At 44.1% G+C, this 18,919-nt stretch overlaps 1 protein-coding gene across 2 annotated transcripts in view; it reads right to left on the reverse strand.

Moving 5' to 3' along the window:
- Nucleotides 1–15,873, reverse strand: part of tnn (tenascin N) — a 32,881-nt gene extending 17,008 nt beyond the window's left edge. For both annotated transcript variants that reach the window (XM_064341672.1, XM_064341671.1), the window contains exons 1-6: nt 15,684–15,873; nt 10,659–11,060; nt 9,816–10,190; nt 4,932–5,195; nt 2,829–3,011; nt 2,223–2,312 (exon numbers count right to left, since the gene is read on the reverse strand). In XM_064341672.1, the coding sequence (XP_064197742.1) occupies nt 2,223–2,312; nt 2,829–3,011; nt 4,932–5,195; nt 9,816–10,190; nt 10,659–11,058 (1,312 nt within the window). In that variant the 5' untranslated portion in view covers nt 11,059–11,060; nt 15,684–15,873. The remainder of the gene's footprint in view (nt 1–2,222; nt 2,313–2,828; nt 3,012–4,931; nt 5,196–9,815; nt 10,191–10,658; nt 11,061–15,683) is intronic.
- Between the last annotated feature and the right edge of the window lie 3,046 nt (nt 15,874–18,919).

Consider the following 18,919-nt stretch of genomic DNA (forward strand, 5'->3'; position numbering starts at 1 on the left):
ACACAGGTGCCTTTGAAATACTGCCATCCATCATGCTTCTGCTGTGTGCTTCCACAAAGGCTTTATATAAGAGTAGTGCAAAACAGGGGAAAATTTCCTTTTTAATCGCAAGGGGGGATAGGTCAAGAAGCACTTCAAAAATGAAAGAAGCTGAATCCTGTGGTGCAACGTCTTAGCTATAAACGACTAGACTAGCCAAGGCCAGGATTCGCGCAAGGGGGGCTCGACAGATCTGAAGGCCCTATTAAACGAAAAAGAAAAATCAAACATGCTGTTTTTTGTTTGTTGTGGCTCCTCCGAAACTGCGTGGATTTGACTAATCCACACCAGCGGACGCACGGTCTGCGCGTACAACATTCCCAAATCCCCAGCAGCCGCTGCGGAACAGTCGCTCCGTCGGTTTAGCTTGTCCCGCTGCCTCCGTATCCTCTTTCACGTCTCACTACTGTCCTGGCGGAGGGACAGCCCAGCGGAAGCCTGGAGGACCGCGGCCCGGCCTTGCCGTTCATCAGACGCAGATTTATAGTATCCACGCCGGAGGGCCAGGCTTAAGAAAATCACACCGAGGCATCGGAAGGCGACGCGAGGCGAGCCGAACATTAGGTCACTAACGTCCTGGGGGGGGGGGGGGCACCGAAAAGCCCATTTCCCTTCAGCCGCTAACGGCGGACGGCCGTCGAAGCGAGGGGGGGGCTGTTATTCGCGACTCGCCGAGGAGAGGAGGAGGCGTTCGCTAATTGAAGTAGCTCCATAACAGTGGCCGTCAAATTACGGCAGCGCGTTTTCTCGTCTGCTTTCACAGACGGGCCTCGGCAGCGAGGGGAGAGCCCCCTGTGCGGCAGGCTTTCGATTTCCACATGCGCGCTTTAAAACCCAAAAAAACTCCGCCCTGCTGAAAAGCACAGAGAAGCCCCGCGAATGCCCTGGCAGCCGCCGGGCCTGCCTTCGCATCCGTGTACCGAAACGGACCGTGAGGATCTCGCACCGATACGAGGAGGCGCGGTCGGCGCCGGCGCGGTCCGGGGTTCGACCCGCGACCGCGGGCGCTCCTCCACGCACGTCGAAAACAGCGCCCGTAACTGGAGGAGGAGCCGTCCGTCGACCCACGAGGAGGACTCTCTTAAAAATCCGTTCTCGCCTCGTCGCGAAAACATAACCTTCAGCGCCACCCCGGGCCCTTCGAGCGGCGGCGGGCGCGCGGGTTTCCAGGAAGGCCAGCGGAGACGAGCCGCCTCTTTCTCACCGAGCAGTTCGGCTCTTTGGGGAAGAGACGGGGGGTCGTGGGCGAGGCCCCCCCTCCCGCTCGCTTAAATTTGATTTAAGCTCCCGAGTGAAAAAAATCATTCACTGTAGCCCCCGAAGCCCCGAAACAAAGGCGCTGTCGGGGAGACGAGCGCGAGAAGCAGGACAAGGCGATGGGGAGAATCGCCCCCCCCCCCTCATAAATACACTCTGAAGGCTCTGTCTTCCTGCTGACCTCCAAGCTGAAACGCAATTAGAGGCTGATACTCATTCCGCAGCGAATGAAAGGGGATTATCTTGGCAGCGAGGCGACACCATAGCTAGTTTGTTGTCGTTGGCCTTTTTTTTTAAATTAATCAGGACAGAGCCGATAAAGAGAATTGCCCACCTTGGAATCATCCCAGGTGAAATAAAAATTGGATTTACTCTGGACTTTTATTCTTTCAGTCAGGAGGGCAGTTAAGCTGACTTGTGTCGACGGGAGAAATACGAGACGGGGGCGCTGAGGTTTACAAAAACTCATTTGATGATTTTTTTTTTTTGTCTATTTATTATGTTTATGAAAAAAGAAAAAAAAAACAAGAAATACTTAGGCGCATTACAACTTGAATGTTCATTGTCAGAAAACAAGAAAAACTCAATTTCGAGGTTACATGGTACGATTTACTGGATCTAGTCGACATGTTGATGAAATTAATGGAAAAGGTGAAAATGCAATAATGGCTGGTGCCTGTGGACTGGTGCCTGAGCCAGGCTGCTTATCATTATGGCCATGTTTTTTTTTACAACCTTCTGACTTTAACCAATCACCATCCTGAAAGGCACAAGTTTGGCATGACGGGCTCCCCCTGATTCAGACATCATTCCCCTTTATGAAAGAATTCACCCGAACAGAGTGAATGGGTGCGGGGGGGAGTCTTCTCGTATATATATTAGCGTTCGCCCTGTCGAAAAATGAACGGCTTTTCCAAGCGACTCACCCGTGATCCCGGTGACGGAGGACGCCTTCCCCTCGTACGCGCCTCGGATGGCCTGGACCGTGATGTGGTACTCCGTCCCCGGATGGAGACCTGCGACACACGAAAAAGACTCCCGTGAGTGACAGTCACGGCGACCGCGCCGGAGAGGGACGAGCCGTTTGATGTCTCACGACTGCGTGCGTGCGTCTCTGCCGGAGCGCTTGAGGATAGTATCCGAAAACAACTGGCTCTGCCCCGGGACCACTGTAAAGCATTCTGACGTTTGAAGAACACTGAAAACACGTCAGACTCAGTGTTTGATTTATTAAGCCAGTGGATGAAGTTGCTGGATCGAGGAATGGTCTATCTATCTCTTCGCTTAGCCGTAGTGGTGGTTTTCTATCCGTGTTAAATATACCTTCTGTCAGCCGTTTAGGATAAAAAACCTCTGGTCAATGCCTCAATCATAGATTGGACAGAATGTGTTTAACTGTCATGGACCATATTATTGTAGACCCCCGTTTAGACCCTATTAGACTCATACAAATCTTGCATTAAGTTGAATTAACACTGCATCTTAGGGAGCTCTGGCAATATCGCTGGGAGACGGGTCGAGTCACGCATTACCTATGATGGTGTGCTTGGTCCGGGCCTCCTGGCTCCTGGGGACCTCCTCCTCCTCCTCCTGCCCCTCCGGGCTGCTGTGGGTCAGCCGGAAGTGGTCGAGCTCGGCCGCCGGGTTCTGCCAGTCCACCTGGATGGTGTCCTCGGTCTGCCCCAGCACGCGGACGCCGTCCACCGAGGAGACCACTGCGCGGAGAGGAGGGGGGGCGTGACATTGCATTCTACTTCCTGTCTGCGTTTCACGCGCGGGAGGACGCTAGACGCTAAACGTGACAGCGCTCGTTTGGGTGGAGGGAAAGAGGCTGGCACTCAGAACAACACTCAATGGGGCTGGTACGTTAAGGCATGCTGCTCAATTTTATGAAAGCATTGTTCGACGGGACCTTGCCCATTCACGAAAGCGCGCTTCAAAGTGTAGCTCTGCTATGATGATTTTGAAAACGTATTGTAAACTGGTGCTCTTATTGTACAGTAAGACAGATGAGACAAAAAGTATTCTGTTAGTAGAGCCAGAATTAGATTTTGGTTGCAGGAAACAAGACTAAAGACTAAAGGTCTGGTTTTAATCAAAGGATCTTAAATATATATATATTTATTAGGAATTTTTGTGATCCAGAAACAGCACATATCTACTATATCTATAAGTACTATTTGTGAATGCATGAGTGCCCAAAACACTATTGTCAGATACACACACAAAAAAATAATTTGCACATCTCAAAAATGGAAAAATAACATTTGAAGTGTCATGTTCCTTGTGTAACCATAAATTGCCGGTGCCCCCACAGAAAGGGAGACTGGTCTGTCATCCGCAGACGGTCCGCACGTTTCCCCCGGCCCAGATGGGAATGCAATGTAGCGGGAGATCATATGGCTAACCACTTAACAAGCCAAACCCTTTTAACACTGGGGGCCTTCTGCAAATCTACAACCCGCTATAATTTCCGTAAAATGTCCGCAACGCCTTCTGTCCGGATTAACTGGGAGTGAAATGAAGGCAATTAGGCGTAACCCCAGGCTCCATAAGCCAAGGGGACACAGGAAAGGTGCAGAATCTGCTGGCAACACTGAAATTAATATATGAAAGCATCATGTAATAAGACTACTAACAATTAAAACGATCACAACATTGCAGCTAAAGGTAGCCTTGGCCACGCTAAGACATTATGTCATGCTTTTGTGCGCTGTAAAATTTAACGTCGCCAATGTTGTTGTTAGAAAAAAAAAGAGTTTTATATAGGTGGTTTTGTACAGATCGGTTGACATGCAACTATCCTTGGCTGTTGTTCCTATTAAGTTAATGAAATGTAAGCATGGTTTAAGATTGAGATTGAGAACCTAGAACGCAGGAATTCCAGCATTCTTTCTCCTCTGTAAACGTATGTAGACATCCTTTTATTTAAAAAAATACATTTACTTTTGCAAGTACTGTAAAATATTTATCAGTACTCTGTCAATTTTCAATATTAATGTGCCAATTTTCACCACAGGGAACAAATTCAACAATTTACTATCTGCCTCTTGCCATATTGACAACTGAGAGTAATAGAAATTCTCATTGTTTTTCATCAGCTGCTGAATGCAAGGGATTAAATTGTATGAATTCATTCATATTTCAACGGGTTTAAATATTTTTCAATATTTGAAATAAAGCCCAGCCGTTTATTTTGTATTATTATTATTACTGAACATTAGGCAGTCTTTGTGGACTTTGTTTTACCAGCCCAATAATAATATCATAGTTTATAGTGGAGACAGTCCTTTCTCTAGAGCTGTGCTGTGATACATCTAAATCAGTATTTTATTGAAGCGATAAAACAAACCGTTCTTGTAAACATTTTTGCTTATTTGGGAACATTACGATCCACAGTGACAAGCTTCTGAACATCAGCACATTCCAAAAATTAATTGTCGGCGCGTTTCATTGGACAACGGTGTTCACAAAAACTCTCAAGCAGCCCGTTTCCTCTAAGGATGCAGGCATGTTCCCCGGATTCAGAAACCCAGAGGTTATGTTTGCGGACACTGCAACAATATGAGAAAACAAACATGCTGAAATACAAAAAACCATCAGGGCTTGGTCTGTGCTAAAAACCTCCTACTCACCAGTGCTGGCCACCAGTCTGTTAGCCTCGCTGCTGATTTCCTTAATCACAGCGTGCACCTGCACAACGTACGTCACCCCGGGGACCAGGCCGGTGATCAGGTAGGAATTCTGGGTGTTTGGCACTTTGACACGCTGCAAGGCGCGCTGGTTCCCCTTGGGGTGGTAGGTGAGCGCGTAGTACTCCGCCCCCCTCACGGGGTCCCACTCCACCTGGAGGGAGTCCTCCAGGGCCCGGAGCAAACGGAGGCCTTTGGGGCCCATCACTGAAACGGGAGAACAGAAGCAGGGGGAGTTTACAGGGAGCCACTCGGGTTACCCCCCCCCCCGCTGCTAACCCCCCGCTAACCCCCCGTCAACCTCTCCCTCTCTCTTGCTCTGACTCTGTGTGTGTTCTTCAGGTCTGGAGCCTGGGTTTTCAACAGGGGGTCCGCAGACCCCTGTGGGTCCTTAAAAGTACTGTAGGGGGTCCCTGGCCAGATTTGACATGCAACTACTATGTATTGATTTTAGAAACTATTTCAAAATATAATACTTTTTTTTTTTTTTTTTGATATAACCCATTTTAAGTTAATGATGAAGATCCCCTGGATACCTTTGAGTCTGGGTAGGGGGTCCCCGGTTTAGAAAAAGTTTGAAAACCCCTGATCTAGAAGCAGAATGTCCACAATTCTGCCTAAAAACCTGACCTGAAATGATCACAATTTCATCCAAAACATCTGAGATGGAAATGTGGGGAAAGTGTGACCTTTCTGTGATTACAGTGTGGTTGTTAGTCAATCGTGGTGGTGGAAAACGCAGGGGGGAAAAAACGGGAGAAGGGAGCTTAAAAAAATATTAAAAAATAAAAACGGGAGCACCGGGAGACGACTAGTCAGCAGCAGAGGGAGCAGACTTTCCGCCGCGGGATAATCCAGCGGGTTTAGGGGAAACGCGCTCGTGAGGAGAATTCGAGGAACTGCGGTGAAGAAAGAGCAGGACCCGCGCGGCAGGCGCGAGGGGAGGGGGTGTCGAGGAGGAGACGCTGGTAACTAGAAAAGTACACAACGGCAGGTTTGGACAGCGCACGGCAGGGCGAACTCAGGAAGCGCTATGTTTTCCTTCCATTCAGCAGGACTTTTCCATCTAGCGCCACTTAATACGCCTGCTACTCCGGTTTCCTCCCGCTACTGCCTGTAACAATTTTTTTTTTTACCGCTAAATAATATTTCAGAAATGCCGCTGGGGAAGAATAAACCAACAGCTACAAGTAGGGTACACGGAGAGACGACATTCAGGCACGCGACTGATTGATAACGAAGGAAGCTTGTCTTTTAAGTGGAAAATCTTTATCATAGCAGAATTGTGTTTTGGTTTCATAGAAATAGGGAGAATAAATCAGCCATCATTTTTTTTTTTTTTTTTTTTTTTTTGCAGGCAAATAAGAAGAAAAAACATGAAGTGAAACTGCCCTTTTGCCCTATTATGTGAGTGAAAAAACACAAAGCCCTTTAAAAACAAATCTAATTTGGAATATGCTTCCACGAAACCCATAATTTGAAGCAAAATGCCATATGCTGTTGAAGACCGTCCGTTTCAAAATATGGTCTATGTATCATATTCTGCCTGGCTGGCTTGATTATTTCTTACGTGTGCACCCTAAACTGCAGTCTATCCAATACGATGCTGTTGATGCTGGTTCTACTCTGATGGAAAGATGCATGTGGGATATGGAACTAAATCCTCAGCAACTGCAGGGCTGTGGATCCAGCTTAGCAAAAAAAAACCCAACAGAAATCTACAATTTCTCCTGTGGTGAGGACAATTTCTTTGTTATGGTTTACTTAAAATGTATGTGTTTAGCTTCCCCTCACACATTTAAGAATCATTTGGGTTGTGATGGGGTTCCATTTGGGGTGGGTTTGACAATAATTATAATTTATTTAAAGGTTCACGTAATTATGAATACATACTCATTTAGAATATCTTCCTATATGGTGAAACATCAATAGGCTTGGCTGTCACTACTGTAGAGCAATAAAGACAACTGAACTGGTATTAAATAGCAAGTAACATAAGAGATGAAGCCATAATCTCAAATCAGTACTCAGATGTAAGCAGGTTAAAATTAATAAAGGAAAAGAATTCATAAATGAATAACCACTGTTTGGTGCACTATAGAGCCTAAACAATAAGCTATCAATTTTTACTGTGACTTTTCCGAGCTAATACCTTAGCATTCCGGGGAATGGCAGATTAGAATTCCGGTCGCCATGGCGTCTCCCCCTGCCTCCTAAAGAAAGTTTTTTTTTTTTTAGGTTTAAGGTGTACTTACTGGCACAGAAGATAGATGTTGAATGTGATCACGTAAGAACTTTTCATTACCTAGTCTTTTATGTCAGCAGTTTCAAATGTTTCCTTAGCTGCTTGCTGTTAAATCGTATTAAGGTTTCTGGTGGGAGCACAGATTCAAGTTTAAAATCAGATCCCCAGACTTTTCTCTCTCCTGGCGGGGAATAGGAAGCAAGCGTGCAAAGAATTGAACTGTGTCAATAAAAGTGAGAACAGTACGTCTGATATTGGCTGAGAATGAAATAGAATAAAAGAAGAAATCACTGATGCCACCTGGTTTCACTTGAGTCAACTTCATTTTTATCAGATTTTTTTATAAAAATGCAATATATGGTTTCCATATAATTCCAAAAAATATATTTACTGGAATTCTCATAGCTACTGGAGGATTACGAACCTCTATGGACAAAGGTGGGCTTTTACACTCGATAATCACTAGAAGAAGCCCAAGACCACCTCATAGAAAGTGCGCTCGCTTGCATGTACGCACGACGACCCGCGTTTCTCGCATTATTAAAACCATCCATCCTCCCGTGACACGCCGAGCCTTCCGCAGCACAAGCCACAGAAGCAGCAGGCTTTAAACGGACACAGAAGCCTCTTTCAGCACCTGAGCGAGCCGTCTGACAGGGAGCGTTGCCAGTCACTCGACTCCGGTCCTCTGACACCTCTTGGCTCCCCTTTAGATTACAGCGGGATCAGGAAACCCAAATCCGCGCTGAGCCGGCTCCTTGTTCGCCAGACTGCCGGTTTGCCAGAAAATGTGGAAGACATTTTCACATTAGCAATAAACCGACCCGTCACTGTAGGGGGATAGTTTGGAAAGTGTGGCAGGGAGTAAAAGGGAATAAACTGCATGAAGCTGGGGTTGGAAAATCTCATCCTCGCGAGCAGGGATTACACGAATGCGAATGCCACACGATGTGTGTTAAATGCGTGACAAGTTATTTGAATGTGTGTGATATCGTATTGCGTGCTTATGTGATTTATATGAAAAGCCACCTCAAGCTGAATTCAAGTCTGTGATCTAAAACAGCTGTCAAGACCCATGGACATCAGATCAGTCAAATTTTTCTTTATCATCATACTCACATTTTTAAAAAAGATAATAAATAGTCTAATCTTAGGCCTTGTGATCTACAGTCAAAAATCATTACCCAGAGTAAATGACAAAATATTTCCAGTAGGGGTCAGCGTTTTCTCTAATGGTGGAGAACATCAGTGTAACTCTCAGGAACACAAAGAAGCAGAATCACCATAAAAGAGTAGAGGCACTTTTATTATAAGTGCAATGTTAACATGACAGACCACTATTTGTTCTATCCATTTTAGAAACCGCTTACTCCTGGTCAGAGTTGTGAGGGAACTGGAGCCCATTCAGCAGACTTTGGGTGAAAGGCAGGAATACACCCTGGACAGTGTCATCAATCCATCACAGGGCCCAAACATCACTCACTCACACAGTCATACTCCAAGGACAGTTTTAGACTCTCCAATTAACCTAGCCTGCATGTCTTTGGACGGAAGGAAACCCACATGGACATGAGGAGAACATACAAACTCAACACAAAAAGCCCCTCAGTCTGGATTCAAACGTTAGCTTCTGGCTGTGAGGTGACAGTGCTACTGACTGCACCACCATGCTGCCCACAACAATTTGTACTGTGACAAATGAAGGTACCACTAGACAGATAACCTTTGCACACTCACAGCTATAGCATTATCCAAAAGAAAACCAGAGAAGAAAGAAAAAGAAAATAAAATAACTAAAGGGGGTCAGGGGAACCTTGCTGCAATCTGAAGAGGCGATTCTGCAGTCTACATCAAAAGACGGGCTGGGTTTCTGCTGATTTTGCCAGAACAAACAAGAGACATGACCTGGAAGTGCAGGTACACCTTGGTTTGGGGTGGCGGGGGGGGGGTGCCAGATGCTCAGAGGTAGCAGAACAGAGAGGTCTGGTAGGTGTGTAGGGTCTGATGATCTTTTGAACTGCCCAACATGTTAAGACATTTGTCCAGGCCAGCCCCTCCCACGGCCAAAGAATGCTTGTAAATCATGTGTCAAACTATTTTTTTTATGATTGTATTAGTCATAAAAATGCATCAAAGGGTCATGGAATTCACTGAATGTTTAGGAGGGTCAGGTCTATGGGGCTCCTTTACGTATTAAAAAGGAACAGAGGCTGACAATTCCAGACATTCTCAAGCAATGGAACCATTACTTCTTAGCCCAAAGCACTATTTTTATATATTTACTTTTTTTGGGAGGGGAGGGAGAGGGGGGTCTGGGGAACAGGCAAGGAGTCATGACATTGTCCAAGTTGACCTTTTAGACTGTCTGGAGTCTTCATAATGTTAAGTTTCACATGACATTGCTTATTTTCATTCGACTGGTAAACCAAAAATGTTACACTTTCAACTGACTTGATGTTGACATATTTGAAAAGACAAGATATTATTTAAACGGCTGTTTGGAAGAGACAAACTTACCTTACTTAATAATACTTTTTTTGTTTGTTTTTAAGGTATCTAACGCGTGGGACGGCGGAGCTCACCTCTGGAGCAGTCGGCACCGGAGAAGCCGTCCTCGCAGACGCAGGCGCCGTCCGCGCAGCGCCCGTTCCCGGCGCAGTCGTTGGGGCAGCTGCGCAGGCCGCAGTCCTCGCCGGTGAAGCCCAGGAAGCAGACGCAGCGCCCGTCCACGCAGTGGCCCTTGTCGTTGCAGTCGTTGGGGCAGAGCAGCTGGCTGCAGTCGTGCCCGCCGTAGCCCGCGTGGCACTGGCAGCGCCCGTCCACGCAGCGCCCGTTGTCGTTGCACTCGTCCGGGCAGGACGAGGCCGAGCAGTCGGGCCCCTCCCAGCCGGGGTCGCACAGGCAGCTGCAGGTGGCGCGCTGGTACGTCCCGTGGCCGCCGCAGGCGGTGTCCGCTCCTGCCGCGACAGAAAAACAGACGCTCGGCTACCGGTGCTCTCCCCCCCCCCTCGCCGGCAAAGAAAGCAAAGGCGCGGTAATCGCTACCAGATGTGGCCGACGGCTCTTTGAACGGCCGTTTTTAAAACACACAGCGTAAACAGAGAATTTACAGTCGGCCCTCATACATCTGCCTTTGACCGTATTTCATAGTTAACAACTTGGCAAATTTAAGGACCAGCCGTCATCGCTTGATTCCATTTTCACCCAATTGCATAAAGTTATACCAATGTGATGATTTTTTTTCCCCTTTCTTTAAAATGATGACTAAACTACGTAGCTTGTAGGTTACATGGCTCACTTAACGAATACCGTTGACATATATAGGGTAAAATCAGTACGGATATTGAAATTGAAAGCGTTTTCTCTACGCGAACGCAAGCGAACATCGGTCATGTCAATCAATCAGTCCGTCGGTCAGCCGTTACCTTGGCTGCAGCAGCCCTGGGAGCACTGGCCCTTCAGGTAGGTGACCTCCTCCTCCAGGCCGTTGATCCGGTAGAGCAGGGACCGGAAGGCCTCCAGGTCCTCGCAGTCGCACTTGGGCGCCTGCAGGCGGATGTTGTGCTTGAACACGACGTCGTTTTCCCCGTCCACGGTGACCGTCGCCGGGGCTCCCTGCAGCTCCCCGGCCTGGTCCTGGGGGACGGCGTGGCCGGCCGGCTTGCAGTCGGAGCCCTGGGCCAGGTCGATCGTGTAGACGTGGCTGAACGTGAGCCCCTTCTCGGCGGGGGCCGGGGGGTCGTCGGCGGCGGCGGCGAGGCAGGCGAGGGCGCACAGCGCCCCCAGCAGGAGGGACGCGCTTCGCCTGTTCGGCCGGGGAAGCATGGCTTCGGGGAAAAAAGCAAAAAAAAAAAGAAAAGCAAGCGTCAAGACCTGTTACTCTAACATCCGAACAGTTCCAGACGTTACCGAGATCTCGCCTTCGATAAAATAAAACCTTCTTGGAACGCCGTTCACGAAGAACTCTCCGTGGTCTTGTGGTCCGTGGCCATTTTCCAGAACAATTTTATGTGTTTATGCGTTTATGGAGGGAAATGGTTAAGACTTCACATCTTGTTGAATGGAGGAAACTTTATATCGCGACAGTCGTACTTGAGCTGCCTTATCATCCAACAAGCCGCTGCCCTTATGCTAGCTAAACACATTCCGTCCAAGCCATTAATTACACGCGCAAACCCACAGAAGGGTTCAGCGAGAGTGGATCTGTTTCCGACAAAATGATGTCACCAGCTTTCTAATGGCGGTGATGTCATCCAGGCTTCCTTTCACATGGGGAGATGGATTTATATATGGACGCAGCAGTATTTAATAAAAGGCCAAAATATCTCAGAATGACTGACTCTTTAGTAAAGCATTCATTTGGGGCAGACCATGGAGTCAAATGAAAAAAAGAAAAAAGAAATTGTAGTATGTATCTACGATGTACAGGGCTCCCTGCCTCCTGTTTGTATTAGAGGATTGTAGGTAATTATGGTCGAAGCCTGTGCTTGTGTGGTCTGTGGCAATAGAAACGGTCATTGAGACTATTGTACATTGTACATTACAATAAACCGAGTGGATGTGTTGCTGGGCAACAGCAGGAAATTCTACTGTAACAGCATTTAAAAAAATATGAGACTGAGCCTTTTGAGTGTAAAAATAAAATCAGACTTTTTTATATGTAAGTGCTTACAATGGAAGAAGAAAATAGAAACTGGCTCAATCAAAGTGGAAAGCAGACCGACATTAAATGTCAATGGCAAATTTAGGATGATATGACTGATAAGTTAAAAAAAACAGCAATACAATTACATAGATTAATAAAAGGGTGCTGGTGTAAATTTGTTACCAGTTATATAAAGGATAGTGTGCACATGCATGGCATCCTCCCATAAGACACTGCCCAGGAGGTCACAGAAGGAAAACCAATATGCAAGAGACGCATCGGCGTCTGAGCTCACTGCAGTAATTATCTGTGTGACATTTCTTGATTTCTTGTAAAGATTCAAGATGTCATTCTCCGTGACCCCAGAACGCCCCTGTGGCAGTAAAAATTGCAGCCGGCCGCTCAGTCAGAGTATCGCAGCCAAGTGAGAGACGTGGACAGTCATAATATCCGCTAAAAACCAAAATGAGGGTGGTTGGCTTTAATTGTCCGCACTGCCGTTCAATGTGCCCTTTACCACAGATACTATCACACAATCATTACATTACAGGCATTTAGCAGATGCTCTTATCCAGAGCGACTTACACAACTTTTACATAGCATTTTTACATTGTATCCATTTATACAGCTGGATATATACTGAAGCAATTTCGGTTAAGTACCTTGCTCAAGGGTACAACGGCAGTGTCCTACCCGGGAATCGAACCTGCGACCTTTTGGTTACAAGCCCAGTTCCTTACCCACTGTGCTACACTCCGTCCTCATGTCATTAGAAGTCTATCAGACGGAAAATCTGCACATTTTGTCTCCACTGTAGAAGACTTCGTTTCAGATGATCTTTTGTTTGAAATTGTACTCATTAGCATTTATGGAAATGAGAGTGGGGATTCCCCACAGTTGTTGAACTGAACTTGTAAAACAGAAATAAAGAAATGTTGTCGACTGGTTTTAAAAAAGTGGCATAATGAAATGTAAGTTTTACAAAACAAAAGAGTATGTTTTTTTCTTCACAAGTTGAATTGGTAAATTAATCCATTGGTAAAAATTTATGGAAAATAAACATTTTGGAAATTACATTTTACACATTTAGTTGTAATTGAATAGTATGGAAAAATGTCAGTTGGTTTTGAAGTCAAAGGGTAGGTGGTCTTATACAAGGTGGCTGTTTCAGACTCCCAACGGTGCTCGTTCCAACTGTAAAATGTTCCATATACAGATTTATATTAGCCTTGCTCCATTGAAGACAACCATCAGCTAATAGTAAAGTTAACAGGCTAGGAAATATTTGATTTTAGCTAGTCATTATTTTCTTGACATTTTCTTTGTCTTCATTTGTGGTTTTAAGTTTCATGCATCAATACAGGATACTAAGACAAAATGTTTCCTGTTTGCATATAGATACATGTGTAATTGTTTGCATTGTATGTTTCTATGAGCTCGTGTATATATTTTTGTAAATATTCAACAATAGATACAACTCAGCGCTGTGTTTCGGCAGCAAAATAAACCACACATGGAATTTGAAAAAAAAATACGAGTAAAAAAAACTCGTCGCATCAAGAAAGGAAAGCATGACATCATCGTGTTCATTTCACGTCGGTCCCATCCCCTGACGGTAATTATAGCGGTTGTCATTGAGTCAGCGGCTTCCAGAGGCTACAACATCAATCCAGGAAACAGTCAATGACAGCCTGACAATAAACCACATCACAAGCAATACAGAGACCCAGTAAAACACAGAAACACCCCCACACCGCACCACGACGGACAGAGCGGTAGCCAGCCCCGTTTATAGCGCTCTGTAAAAAGTTTTATTTGATGCTCAGCATTGCGTCATTTATTTCTGGGAGAGAACGGCGTCCCGTGTTGGGCCGGCTCACGGTTCTGCCACCGACTCACATCTGCTTCTCCTATAATGGCGCATTAAAATGCTGTGTGCCCAGCCAAATAGCCCAGAAGTGGACATTTGACACGAGGTCAGGAGGGATTGCTGCTGCTGCTGCTGCTGCTGCTGCTGCTGCTGCTGCTGCTCTGCTCTGTCAGCCTGGTCTCCAGCTTGCAAACCCAGTGTGCTTCAAACCCGAAACACTACCCCTGGAATTACGGTTGGTGCAAATTTTCTCGCCAGGACCACAGTCTCCCCCCCCCCCCCAACCCCCCAGACCTCCCCCAATCCCAACAGGCTCATCGACGAGCTGTTAAGTTTTGACAGGACCCCAGCGGGTCTGGCAGGGAAGTTCTGGAATAAGCAGGCTGGTCAGAGGAGCCAGCAATTAACTGCTCAGGGGGAAAAAAAAACAACATAACACTAGAAAATCTGCAATTCCAGTAATGATCCCTAGATCAAATCCATATTCTTATTTATTTGACTATTTTTTATTTTTGTGTTTGACCAGTGTTCAATTAACATGGCCTGTGGTCAAGGCAGACTGTAAACCTTAAGATCTTTTTCAGAAGAAATCTCAAAAGGGGAGGCATGATCATGGAGCTTTCATGTAAAGCACTTAGTCCCTGAGAATTAATTCTAATTAATTCTTATCTCAAGAAGACTGACAGACGGGAAGGGAAGTAAGTTCAGGCCTCACCCCCCCGGAGAGACATTAAACAAAGAAACAAAGACATCCTGTTTTTCCCCAATTCAATCGTAATTCCGTGGCACTGGCACAACCTAGCTGAGAATATGACGATATTGAAAATAGGAACGCGCATGCCTTCGCGTGGCTAAAAAAATAAACGTTCAAGTCATTTCTCGCCAAAGGAGAGGGAAGAAAAATCATATTTCCGCCTGGTCCACACACCTATATTCATACCTCTGTCAATCCAAACCGCACAACTTTGATAATGTTACAAGGACCCAGGTCATACTCCAGCACCTATCCCACATTGGTTCTTATGTAATTTTCATATATAATAAACCATCCATTCATAGCTAGCTTCAGGCAAAGACACACATCTGCTGTTCATTTGATTGGTACTTTCAATTAATTTTTAGCCAGTACAGAAGCATTATCAGTCACTTTAGAACAGTCTTCTCTGTTCTAAATGTTTCAAATAGACCATGAGGAAACAAACATGCATTAATCCAGAAGCTGAAATATTTTTGCAGCCAGAAAAAAAATAAATAATAAATTTTTTTTAAAAATAAAAAAAATAAATAAAAAATAAATAAATAAATAAATAAAATATATATATATATATATATATATAATATATATACAATGACCATAATTGTGATAAACACATATTCTAAATAAACAAATCTCTTTGAATTACAGCAAACCACAGTTTCACAATTTTGACCCTTACAGCAATAATCCCATTAATCAATTAGTTGTTCTCATTTCTTTCACCAGTGTTACATTTCAATAGCTTTAGAATAACAATGTTTTGCCTCATTTCTTAATAACACTTTGCAAGGATATTAGCACAGATAATAGTTTGTCATGCAGTGCAACTTCTAGTCACACCATCTACCATGGCTAAAATCCAGAAAGTCATGATCAATTTACTAAACAGCCACTCCTATAATATAATACAAGATACTGGTGATCATTTGCATTCCTCACCAATGCAAGAAACAGAATTAATACGACAAAAACCCATGAAATTTAAATTCACATTTCATTGATTCATTATAGATTAAAATGTGCACACTCCATATAGTTTTAGAATCTTAATTACAACAATCGCAACTCAAGAGAGTTATTATGATTACAATCCCAGTGATTTGCAATGTGCAGTCTTGTGAAATTTCACGCACCATAGAATTTGAGCAGAAACACCCAAAGAGAAATGTTCGCCTTACCGTCACAATTTTCCTCTCAAAAAAGTTAATTATCCTGCCACTGCAAGTCTGAAGAGCCGGGTGTCTTTTTAAGTGCTCCCCAGGACACCTGTTGAAAAGCCCTGGGCTGGAGAGAGAGTGAGTGAGAAAGAAAAAGAGAGGGAGAGGGAGTGTGGGTTCTTTTTAACCAATCCCTCTGTGTCCCTCTGGCAGTCTCCCCCAAAGTATTTAAATCTCCTCTCCTGTGTCAGTTGACCAATGGACAGCCTGGGCGTGCCCTTCAGCCTTCAATAAAGGAATGAAAATGTGGAGAGGTAATGAGACACATTCCTCTCTGCATGTCTGGAACTAATCAGACATTCAAATATAACCGACTCCCCTCTACCTACTTTTTTTTCGTTATTACATTTGTATATATTCCCGTGCTATACTGTTATCCGCAGCAACGGTAGCTGTAATATAATTCTCGCTCCTGCACTCATAACTTGCAGAGCTAATGTGAAATAACTTGAATAGATCAAAGCCCTTGTGGGGTACGAGCCAAGTTTGAGAGAGACAGAGAAGGGGTTAGCTCTTCAAATGGTTTACTAACAGGAGGTGTATTATTTCATAAAACGTGTTTTAGCCAATGAGAACACTTTACACTGCCTAAAAATCCTCAGAGGGTAACTGATGTTTTTGCTATTGTTCACTGATTGATTTTTAATTAATAAATAGTATATTAGACAATTGGCTTCACAAACTGTAATCTAATCAGGCAGTAGGTGATGGTTTGTAAATAGACTGGAAATATTTATCAGATGGTAATGAACAATGTTTTTTTATTATTCCTTAATTTAATCTAATCATGAAGTATACAGACAGGATGGACTGAAGTTGTCTATGCAGCGATGGAACTTCGTACATTTCAAAATGAAAGAAAAAAAGAATAAACGTCATAGGGGTAACTTTTTTCACATTCTTAACATTGTGACCCACCCACAATCTTGGCACCATTGAAACCAAAGACACTTTTACTTTTAACAAATAATTGTGCACAACCGCCAGAAAAGTCAGCATGAAACCTCAACATTAAGTCCCATCAGCAGAAACTGAATTTAATTTGTGTCGTATATTTGTATAATAGCAAATTCCAGGTCATATTTGTAATGCAAACTATGAACAAACACACATACAAAAGCAAGTAAAAGTTTTTGACAGTTTCAATAAATGAAATTAATTTTAATCAGCCATTTCTTCAACTGTTTCCATCATTTTCTCATCAGGATATGCAGCAAAACATTTAGAATTTTTTCATGAAATTCTTTTACAGTTTGAGACAAGCATCTGTTTGTCTCAAAATACACTGGGGCGTCATGTTACTATAGACTGGTTAGATTCTTGACTGGTGAAACTGGAGATCTGACCAGGTGCACAGCACTTAAAATGGAGACCACACTGAACTTGTGGGGAGATGTTACTGCCCTCTGCCAATCTGGACTCAGTCGGAAGATTTACCTCAGAAAAATCAGATAAGAGAAAAAAGCTTCCTTTTTTGGGACCACTTTGTGCTGAGAACAGGATGCTGTAATTACAGGAAAATGATTCACAGCCATAAAAGCTTCCTCGTATTTTACAGATAAAGATTTTTTTTAAATTAAAGAATGAAGATTCTTTTGAATGTGTCACCCGCCCTTAATTTCACTCTAAGAACCAGTGAATACTGTACAGTCCGCAGTTAAACAGTTGGCTCTTTTTGCAGGTCTGCCCTGTGTGCACGGGTTACCTTTTTATGTGGCTTTAATATTTAAAACTTGAGGCCGTGGAACAGAGCGCTATTGTGCAATGTGCTAAAAAACCGCAAATGTCAATTGGCCTTGATAGAAACGGTTAGATTGTGAAGGGCATACAATGTGTCCTCTCATTTAAAAAAAAAAAAAACTGATGTTCAGGCTCTCCTGCTCCATCAGTGTTTGCTACAGAGATGATGGGAAGCATTCACAAATGTATTTGTATAAACTCGTTGGAAAGTTTGATGCTGGTTTACATTATTACTGGCTGCTGAAGAGCATTTGATAAAACTTCTGGAATAAAGAAACTGATCAAGTGATCGCCCAGCAGTTTGGTAGTCTTTTTCTCTGTGTTGACATTAGGGGATCTGCAAACACAAAATTAGGTATAAGGCATGACTTTCTTTCTTTCTAAAGAGAAATAATTCAGGAATACGAACCAAGTCCGAACAGGTTAATCATTGCTGCTACCACTCAATCCAAGCGAATACAAGTCAATGTTAATGTCGCTCGTGTCTTCTGGTATATAGTGCAGCTAAATAGCGCTAACGTTGATGGCTTTTCTTACCAGTGGTGCACAGGGTCAAAGTGCAACAGTTAAAGTTCAGCTTCAGATGTGTTGCACCAGGTGGTCCTCTGTCGGCCATGTTGTCTTCTGCCTCCTAGCAGAGTGGTGTCAAATTCAGTTCCTGGACAGTTCCAGGGCATGCTGCTTTCTGTCTCTACCCATTCCCCAAAGGCTTGTTAAGGCTGTGTTTTTAATTTAAAACTTCTGTAATACACAACCGCCGCTATCCAGACCCCTTAACATTTAGTAACCAAGGTTAAGTTTAGCTTGGGGCCAATTTTGAAATTCAGAAATGTTAAAAATGTTCTAATTAATTAAGCTCATTAAGTAGTTAAGGCAAGAAGTTGCTACCTCCAGGGGCTAAAGGGCCTTTTTTTTCATTCTACACCTCCCACAAGCCTTGGGGGTGTAACTGTTTTGATATGTTTCCTGTGGCATTTTTTCCACACAAGTGAACAGAACTTGTTCTGACCTATTTAATTATCGAAGCAGTTAAAGACAAGAATTCTCATTACTTGAACCTCAGTGAACTATCTGGTTACTAATTAAGGTAAGGACCAGTACAAGTGTGTTGCGATAAAACTGGCAAATAAAAACATTGTTTAAGTATCTTTAATGCCCATTGCAAAGCGTGATAAACTCATATCATGCTGTATCAGAACAACTATGCACTCGACGTGTTAGAATGTTCAACCTTTCGCAAGTACAACTACATGCAGCCCAAAATGACTGGATGAATATGAAAAGACTGTTGATCAGTAGGAGTGTCATCTTTAAAAAATTTACAGAGATTTACGTTTTGATTTTCAATTGAAAATACATAGACTGTGGAAAAGACGAGGACAAAGTGAAAACCATTTTGAAACCGCAGAAGTTCAGTTTTCATGCCACTATGCTGTACAGATTGGAGCCAAAGAAGG

Source organism: Anguilla rostrata, chromosome 6 (genome assembly GCF_018555375.3).
Source record: "Anguilla rostrata isolate EN2019 chromosome 6, ASM1855537v3, whole genome shotgun sequence".
NCBI classification, from domain to species: Eukaryota; Metazoa; Chordata; class Actinopteri; order Anguilliformes; family Anguillidae; genus Anguilla; species Anguilla rostrata.